Raw genomic sequence first — 9950 nt, 5'->3', positions numbered from 1 at the left:
TTTCGCCAATATTAGGATCATAGCACTTCAGCATTAAAATTGTGACTCAAATGACTCAAATATTTAATTGTAGGTATTTTAAATATTCCGTTAAATCCAATACCAATGAGAAAATACAACTTCGCTCTAAGATTGTTTGTTGTTGATGTTGTTTTGTTGAGACCAAAGGAGATAACTTAGAGGCAAAATATTCTCTTGGATACAATTGTAGACCAATTAAATATTTCAACTCAAAAAATATTCCCTTTTGTCACACAGTAATAAATAAAAGAGAAAAAACTAAATATTTATTTTTGAAAACGAAAAAATAACTAAACTTTTAAAAAGATATATTGGTTGTTATTGTTTCTTATGAATCCTTTATTATTATTTAGGATGATGTTATAATTTTTTTTGCTTCGCTTTTTTTCTCAAATCTTACATTTCTTGGTTGTTGTTTTAGAAAAAGGAAATAAATGAACAAAATAAATTTGTTGTTTTAGCGAAATTTTGAGTTTTTTATCTTTAAGTTTAAACAAAAAATTTTAGATAATTGTTTATAACTTAAGTGATTTTTTTTTAAGAGGGTTTATACATTTTCATTAGAGTGTGGGGTATTTTTGGTGTATAGAAAGAGTAAAGGCAAAATGGACACAAGAATTAAGAAAACTAAAAAAATAATAATTTAACAAATTTTGAAAATTTGCAAAAATTAATGTATGTGTAAATATAAACATGTTTTAAGATTAAGAAGAAAGAAAAAAATAAATTTAAATAAACCGCATTCATAATTATTTATACATTGAAAATAATATTTAATGGTATTTCTCTTTAATTTTTTTGGGCTGATATTGTTTTTTTCTTTTTGTTCTATGTTTGTTTTTAAAACTACAAAATATTATTAACATTTAAACAAAAACAAAAAATACACAGAATAGTTTCAATATACATGTGTGAGGGTGGGGTGGGAGTGAGCTAAGAGTAAAGGTGAAAATAAATGAAATAAAACGGAGTTTTTTTGAAGGACTGACGTGTAAAGGAATATGGAAATAGTGTTGTAAACTTTTTGTTTCTATATATATTTTTTTTTTTTGTATTTTTGTTTTTCATTTGTTTTTTGTCTAAACACATTGCATCTTTTTATTATATTTGTTTTTGAAATCATCTTTTTTTTTCTTCTGAAATTTCTTTTACAGGATCTTGGATGTAAATTGTTAGTGTTATTTATTGTCACAAGTGAGAGGGAGGATTGTGGGGAGTTTTGGGTATTTGTATACTGAATTTCATCTGGGAAATATACACATTTGTTTTTTTTTACTTTTTTATAATTGTTTCTTTTTCTTTGGGGAATATTTTCAAAACTTTTTTAAATATTACTGTTCTTTGATCGATTATTAAACGTTTACATTTCATTTCAGATTTCCCTCTCAAACTTGTGTATTTGTATTACTTTTTCTATAGTGTGTAGTTTATGATTTCAAGTGGCGGCATTTCATTATTATTTATATATTTTGGAGTTATCATTTTTTAGCGTGTAAGGGGTCGAGTCATCATGGTTACATGTTTCAAGATAGAGGCATTTTTATCAATAAGACAAGAAAAGGTATTACCAAATGTATTATCGTCCAACATGATGCCTTCATCGTGGGTATCCTCCTCATCGTAATGGGAGTTTGTGGTGGTGGCAGCAGCTGTCATTATATCAACACCATCACTGCCATCTATTATAGTTGTTTTGTTTGCAGCGGCAGCCAATAGCATCATGGCTGCCGCAGCCGAATCCATAGAAGCCTGAGTGCCATTTGTGCTGGTGGTCCAATATTTGCATGTGATAATGGTTTGTTTGGGAGTGACTTCATTGTTGTTTGCCGTGGCCAAAGGCATTTCATTAGTTGCGGACATTTTGTCATCGAATTTGTAACGATTCAAGTCAGTAATATTATCATTGTTGTTATTATTGTTATTATTATTATTACTGTGAAGATTGTGATTCTTGTAGAAATTCTGAGAGGCAGAATGACGTCGCTTACGATTTGCTGCTATTTTCAATTTGGCAGCAGAACTATTTAAAAATTGCTGGACCCTTTTGTAGGCGGCTGCGTTATTAGCAGACAATGTGGAGGATGCTGTTGACTGAGGAGTAGAGGGAGTAGTGGCATTCATATTTTGTAGATTTTTCAAATTTTTCTTTTCCACAATTTCCTTGTCTTCATCATGACGATTTTCTTCATTTGTTATTTCCTTCTCATTGGCATTTCCTGCAGTGGCATTGATTTTGCTTTCTGGGATCTCAGCTGAATTTGTATTTACCCCTTCATCATTCCTTTGCCATATTTTAGCCAAATGTTCATGCTCCCAATTCAATTTGTCTACATACAAATCTTCTTCATTCAGAGAACCACCAACTTGGCGCAATAATTTCATTGGTTGAATGGCAACGAATTTTGCCTTCTCTTTTTCTACATTCTCTACGGCGGCATCGTGTTGCCAAATATTATGCATGGCTTGGGAAGTTTGGCTACCGCCACCAAAATGCCAAGAATTTGAATTATCAACAGCATCATCGTCCACATTCATTGACCAATCGTTAGCAATTGGCACATTTTGAGCCATTGTTTCCTCCTCAAATTTACATCTAACTAATTTGCCCGTTTGTTCGGGCCTCAACAAGTCCTCTATTAATTGATTGACTTTAAGCAGCATTATGGCCTGTACAGCACTCTCATTGGGATCCTGAGTATTTGCGACCACATTATATTCCTGCTTTCCTTCGTTACCGAATGTTTCATGTCTGCCAGCCTCGAGGCCACCATTATCAACATCATTAGCATTTTCGGCCACCGAATCACTTTCGCCAATATACAAATCTTGCATGTAGCGCAAGTCGCTCATTATCTCATCAGCTTCCAATTTTAATTCATCGCGTAGCAAGCGATTGGCTGGCAATGACTTGCCATAATCACAACTATTACAAACGGCGCACATACCCCACAGGGTATGCGAAGAATTGTCCAACGAACTATCCTCATTTCTATCCAAATCGGCTCTGGCAAAAGTTGCCCTGGGGGGCAAGCGACGTTTATGGCATTGCTTTTCGACTTCTTGCATAGACCAAAATTGGCTAAGTTGCTCAGCCGAAGCAGCAGTTGCACGACAAAAATCAACTTCATCACACAGCGAGGCATCTTGGACCCATGATTGACTACATTCCGAACGTGTGGCTGCTGGTACCCAAGCAGCTAGGCTAGAGTTATGATGTGCAGTTGTATGCAAGCCTTGCTGTTCAGCGGCAGCTTTAGCAGCTGCGGCTACAGCTTGAGTTACTGCTGCCATGATGGCTTCATTATTTGCTTGCCTGCTAAGAGTCAACGAATTGTCCAGAGAGAACATGGACATTTCCATCGCATCAATGCCAGTCATTTGCTGGTGGTTAGACATTTTGGCTGCTGCCAATTGGAAATCAATTTCTTCTGTTTGGCAGGCGATTTCTCCCGAACGTTTTAACTTGAACTTTAGCACAAACGTTTCCTTATTTTCAGATTTTTCTTTGGCCGAGTGTATACGTCCATCGGCCACTTGCGACGAAGCAGTGGCTGAAAAATTCATTAAATTGGTATTGGACACCTCTTCATCAGCCACATATATATCATTTCTTGTATATTCCAAATATTCATTGGACTCATGGCATAAATAGCCGCTGGCACTGCGCTCAAATTCAACACAATCCAAAGCACTGCTTATATCGAATGTGTAGCCATCAACATAGGTTTCGATGGGATGAAAATGAGTACGTTCGGAAGTCAAGAGATTTTCTTCTTCGCCACCACGAAAATAGTCGCTACTGGCCATGTGAGCAATGGGTTGTTGGGATTGCAATGGCTTCGTTTGGGGTTGAATGACACTGCCGCTAGCCTTAATGCGAGCATAGGCAATAAAACCACTGGTAGCCTCACAATGATTGGGCAATGTAACTTCGGGACCAGGTGGCATAGGGGAGGACTCAGCAACATCTTGGGCAATGCTGTCACAAACATCACTGCCATACATTTCGGTCAAAGACATGGGATTAGAGGCACACCAGGATTTTAGATCTGGTTGAGTATTTTGACCATAAATAGGAGCTTCCCAATTGGCACCAGTTGATGTAATCACACCTGCTGAGTTATAAGCAGCTGCGTATTTACCAACATCACCACAAGTTTCTAGATCTCCAGAGGTGACGACATTAGATCGCATGCTATTATAAGCAGGACCGCCATTTATGCCCTCAGACCACTTCAAACTGTTGTAGGGAGGAAAATCAAGTTTAGCACCATTTCCCCCTTCCATGTGTAAGGCTGCCGCGGTCTCATTGCCTTTATTATAAATAACAGAACCACTATCCATATCTCCTTCTCCATCAGCCATGGCATTGGCAACGATCTGAAAAGCGAATGAAAATAAAAGCAACGGTTTTAAAATATGTCAGCAATTTCAATTTCAGGTTTTCTTACCTTTTCCGCTTTATTCTTGGCGGCAATGTCAATCTGACTTAATTTCTTATTCGAATGCCAAACCTTGTACAGGAAACTCTCATCAGTTTCACCATTAACAGCACCCACAGCATCAACACAATCTCCCGATGATGACCAAATGGAATTCTGCAAAAATAGGTTAATGGATGGTGTATGTGAACCACCACTACCACTAACTCCGCCAACACCCAGGGAAGCACCAGCTTCATTAATGCGACGCATTGCACCCACCGACTTATCGAAATCATCCAAATTACTGGGCATAGAGTAGTAATCACTTGAATTAGCAATATCGGCGCCAGCGCCAGAACTAGCGCTACTGTCATCTAAACGTTGTGTTGTTGTTATCATGGATGATGTCGAGTTGACATTGTTCGAGAATTTCGTCATTTGTTCATAGGACGCCTGAGGCTGTTGGTTGTTGTAGTTAGACCAGAAATTCCACAAGTCCTGTTTGAAGGGAGCCAAAGCATTTAGGGATGTTGTGGCATAGAAGGCCGATGAAATTCCAATTGAATTGGCGATTGAGCCAGACTTGTCAGCACTCTCAATGGTTTCTTGTTGTTGTGAAGATGCCGTAGATTGGGGCTCAACATCCTTCCAGAGAGCCTCAACACTGCTATTGAATTTTGCTTTGAAATTGGCAAAGTCCAAATGATCCACCGATTCAGAGCTGTCGTCCAAATAACTCTCATCACCGGCACTGCAAACTATGAACGGCTTTGCCAAGGTACCCTCGCGTTGATACAAACGTCGGGCATTAATGACGGCATTGGCCGCACTGCCACTTGACAATTCTTCAATTGAGGCCAAGGTATTATCATCATCATAATCCTCATCGACATAATCAACACCATCGTCGGTCACGACTTCATAATTTTGACGATCATCTGAATCGTCACAACAAAACGAAATGTCAACGTAGCGTTTCATTAACGGACGCTCTATGCCGCTAAGCAGTTCATCACTTTTTGGTATTTCACTAAGCATTTTGTATTCATTGCGTGCATCGGCATCCATGCTATCTGAGTTGCTGCGACTGCGTTTGGTGGAGCCCTTTTGGCGAGCCAAAAATTCTTTAATTAAATCGGGACCCATTTCCCAGCAGCCTTTAAAATCTGTATCCCAAGCTGGTGAAGTGTTACGATGATGTGCTGATTTACCAGTATTTGGATTGGAGTTGTTGCCACTCAACGTAGTAGTGGGTTTGCGTAGATTTGGAATTTGTTTTCCTTTACACAAAGCTAAAAGAAGGAAGAAGGGCAAGAATGATATGAAACAAATGGATAGAAAGCATTCTCTTTAGTTGTGGATATTTACCTTGATTTCGGCGACGTTTAGATTTCTTCTTTGCCGCTGCTCCTAATGCTGTTGTTGCTGCTCCTTGTTGTTGTACGTCACCACACAAACTAGATCCTGAACGGCCAATGGCACTATCTCCAGTATATTCTGCCTTTAGTTTATTATGAATTTCCAAATGTTGTTCAACTCCAAAGCCTGATGATTTCGACTTCTTTTCAAGAATTTTATTATCAGCAAGAGACGATACACTTGTTGTAGAAGTTTGGTGAGAATTATCGGATGTATGATTTTGATTTTCAGTAACCGAAACCGAGGAACGTCCCACTATTGGCCAAGTTAAAGATTTTGCATTACGACGCCATATACGAAAAGAGTCTTCCATTTCCTTTGACAAGGCAGGAAAAGCGCGAAAATAACGCTTTTTGGGATCGTTATCGCTATCGTTTATAGCATTTTCATTGTTAGCATTTGACCCGTTACGACGTGAATGATGCTGTTGTTGTTGTTGATCTCTCTGAGAAGCCGAAGAAATTTGTGGTTGTGCAGAAAATGCCGAAGATGATGACGTTGATGTTGAAGAGGATGCCGAGGATGATGATAGTGATTGGTTGTGATGTTGTTGATGATTTATGCCAGTATTAGCTGGACCAGACGATGACAATGTATCAATTTTCAATTGGGTATCGATTAGAAAACGTTCTTCATCATTCAATTCTTGGCTACGTTTTTCAATATCCTTTAGTTTTTCACACAATTCATCAACAAGTCTTTCTATAGCAGCAGTCTATAAAATGGAGAAGAGAATTACATTTAAATTAAATAGAAGAATAATGACGAAGTTTTTCAGTTACTTACCTCCTGTTCATTTGAAACAATTTCCCTTAAACATTGTACGGCATTTAGTTTCTTCAATGTCTCAGTATCGGAGGGCAAATGAAAACGTTTGCTGTGACCTCCTTTGCGATTAGCAAAAAATGCCTAATTTTGAAAGTAAAAATAAATCGTAAAATTTCTATTAGAAACTGTTTAAGTGCCTAGGGGCTATGTTAACAAATTTTGAAAAGAAAAATTGTAAACCAAAATTTAGCTTGTAAACAAAAATAATAACAATACATATACTAAAATATCGGAACATTAGAATTTTAAATTACTTCCAAGTTGCTGAATTCAATTGGATCATTCACTTGAACTGACGATTGTAAGAGAGATAGTAGTAGTCTTGTATAGATCTGTGGTGATTCGACGCCTAATTGCTCCAAACGTGATACTAACCAATCAGAGATGGCGTTCACGGCACGAGGCGACACTAGTTGAGGATACTTCATACCTGTGTGTGTGATTTTTTTCGATTTTTTGTTACATTTTGTTTTTTGTTGTGATAATGTATTTTGTAAACGAAAAGAGCAAAAAGAGACACATCATCAAAAATAGTAAATAAGACAAATGCACATGTATCATGGTTGTCAATCAATAGGAGGTGTGAAGGGTGTAGGAACATTTTTGGTGGTGGGTATGGAGTGAAAAAAATTTGGAAAAAAACAACGTAAAATATTCTGTATTAAATCAACGTTACATGTCAAAGGAGAATGTTGAATGAAAAACATTGAAATCAAACAAAAGTCATTAGGGTCGGAATGTGAATATTCATTTCTTTATAGATTCATTTTAGAAAACTTGAAAGTGACAGTGAATTGCACAAACCCATTACAAAGTGTCCTTTTCTATCTACCGTTTCAAATCGCTATAAAATACAAGAGATTAATGATATGTTACGTTGATTCAATACGAGAAAAACAATTCTAATTGGCCAGGAAAGTGAAATAAAACAAAAATATGTATGAGAAGAAACAAATAATTTTGAATATTATTAACATTTAGGTCCTTTTTGCAATTTATTCAAACAAACTAACAAAAATATTAAAAACCTATCAACTCTTTACAATTGCCAAAGATCTCAAATGAATCCATAAAATATATTAATCTTAAAATTTTATATTAAAAAATGTTACAATTTTGAAAATAAATTTTGCTTTAATAATATTGAGGTTATGCAAACAATTAAAAAAGCAAAATTCCAATTGTATTTTATTGGATATAGATATTTACACGGTGTGTTACACTAAACGAATACCGTGAAAACAAAATTAATAATTTTGAAAAACAACAAATGGCAAAGGGGACCTTAAGTGTTTTAATGTTAATAGTGGATATAAAGGATTAGCTACAAATGGATAAACAAATAAGGATGTTATTTAAGGATTGCAGCGGATAACAAAAACAATTTTTTTTTTGGCCAACAAAAACTTACCGTTTTAGTTTAACTAGAATTTTAGAGCTGGTAGTTATACTGTCTGATGTCTGATGACAAAATGATGCTGACGATTGATCTTCTACTTTGAACTAATACCACAGAATATAACAATTTACTGTGGGTGTGCAACAAATTCCTTCGATATTGCTGTTACGTTTTGTTCTTTTCGTTGCAAGTTCTCATATATATTTATTAATATGGTTGATATTTATCCACAAAATTGTAATTCTTTGGCCAGTGAAAAGTATAGATTAAGAGGGGGTGGTGTGTGTTTTTTATTGTTTGTTGTAGGGTGATGTGTGTTCTTCTTCTACTACTTTCTTATAAATGGTGGTTGGTGAGGGGATGTTTATTTATTAAATTGCACTAGTTGTTTTTTATTACTATTATTATGTTGCTTTTGTTGAGGTGACTAATTTCTCCTTCTTCTTGTTGTTGTTTCTTCTATTTGTTCGATGATGATCCTCCACAATCCAAATATATAGAGTTTCTTGAAATTTAAACTATATATATATATGAATCTTTTGTTTTATAAGTTTACAAGTAGTTTGGCTTTCAAATAAAACAAACGAAAACGGGGAAAAACGTTTACAGTTATATACAGTTTTACAGGATTGCGTTTAATCTGCTTTCAAAAAGGATGTTGTTGCAGTTTATTTTATATTTCTTTGTTTTCCTTTTTTCTTCTTATTTATTTCCTCTTTTTAAGATATAATCGTTTAATTGATGGTCTTCTTCTTGTAGTTGTTGTTATTATTATTATTATTATAATTGTTGTTGATGTTTTATTTTTTCTTTTTGTTGTTGTTGTGGGTTGTTTTTTTAATATTCTTTTTCTAAATATTTTTTTATTTCATTTGTTTTGTTTATCGTTGAATGATGTTTGTTCTTTTTTTTTAATATTGTTGTTGATCTTGGTGGATGCTGTTCTTGTTGTTAGCAATATCTGCAGCAACACCCTGTGGAGCAATGGCAACACTTGTTTGTAGCAAGTGAGCGTTTGCCAAATGTAAATCAGCAACACCAGCAGTCGGATTGGCCAATACAATAGCAGCAACAGCAGCAAAGCTGAACGATGACGGTCCCCAATATGTCGTGTCCATGTCGTTTAACAAATCATTTTTCAATTTATGCGACAGCATTGTTCCGAAGACATATAAAAGCAACAATTAGGCTTTCTTCTTGATTGGCTTTTGATATTTCTCTTGGGTAGATCGATTTTCTTAAACGCTGGGGCTGATCAATACAACAGCTAATGGCTGACGTTGTTTTGTAGTTTTTCTTTTTCGTTTAATTGAATTGCATTTGGAGAAATAATAATCAAGGATATTTCTATTATTCCCAGGTATAGTTTAGAGGAGCAGGAGGTAGTACAACAAAAAATATTTATATCCAACAAATAATGAAAAAATAAAAACAAAACAATTCTAAATGAAACTAAAAAACAAAATTTCTTAAAGAAACAACAACATTTAACGTTATGTTTTTGTTGCTGATTGTTGTGTTTTGATGTACATTGCCTTGCTGGATGTGTTGTTCTCGGTTGATTGAGTGATTTCTAACAACTTTTTTTTAATTATTTGTTGTATTTCTCTGCGTTCTACGGCAAATCAAATCAAATTATTGCATCTATTGTGAATTAACGTTGCTGGGTGGTTGTATCCTTTGTTGCTGATGATGTAAAAATAACAAAACAAATTGTTGCGGCGATGTTGTTGTGTTGTTGCTAGTAGACGACTTTTGTGTTATGTTGCAAATTTCTTGTTGTTGTTGGTGTTGTTGTTAAGAATCGTGTGTATGTTGTTAGTTAAGCATTTCCTTTTATTTGATGATGTTGTTGTTGT

General features: G+C 35.4%; 1 protein-coding gene across 1 annotated transcript; it reads right to left on the bottom strand.

Moving 5' to 3' along the window:
• Positions 1–1502: 1502 nt before the first annotated feature.
• On the bottom strand, positions 1503–8124 carry LOC133322583 (uncharacterized). The gene is made up of 6 exons (XM_061531564.1): positions 8104–8124; positions 6947–7122; positions 6651–6773; positions 5814–6579; positions 4473–5737; positions 1503–4401 (listed from the first exon to the last, which is right to left on the bottom strand). Exons 2-6 carry the CDS (start codon positions 7118–7120, stop codon positions 1507–1509), a joined length of 5223 nt encoding a protein of 1740 aa, XP_061387548.1. The 5' UTR covers positions 7121–7122; positions 8104–8124; the 3' UTR covers positions 1503–1506.
• Positions 8125–9950: the final 1826 nt, after the last annotated feature.

Source organism: Musca vetustissima, unplaced genomic scaffold (assembly GCF_032173495.1).
Source record: "Musca vetustissima isolate MV318-11 ecotype Yass unplaced genomic scaffold, APGP_CSIRO_Mvet_v1 utg8237, whole genome shotgun sequence".
NCBI classification, from domain to species: domain Eukaryota; kingdom Metazoa; phylum Arthropoda; class Insecta; order Diptera; family Muscidae; genus Musca; species Musca vetustissima.
The sequence above is the reverse complement of the archived record's forward strand: the minus strand, read 5'-3'. Positions and strand labels throughout refer to the sequence as shown.

Coding starts and splice junctions, on each gene's coding strand:
- LOC133322583 (XM_061531564.1), bottom strand. CDS start 7,120: ATGAAGTATCCTCAACTAGTGTCGCCTCGTGCCGTGAACGCCATCTCT. Junction 6,774..6,946: donor TTGAATTCAGCAACTTGGAA/GTAATTTAAAAT, acceptor TTTCAAAATTAG/GCATTTTTTGCTAATCGCAA. Junction 4,402..4,472: donor CCAAGAATAAAGCGGAAAAG/GTAAGAAAACCT, acceptor TTCGCTTTTCAG/ATCGTTGCCAATGCCATGGC.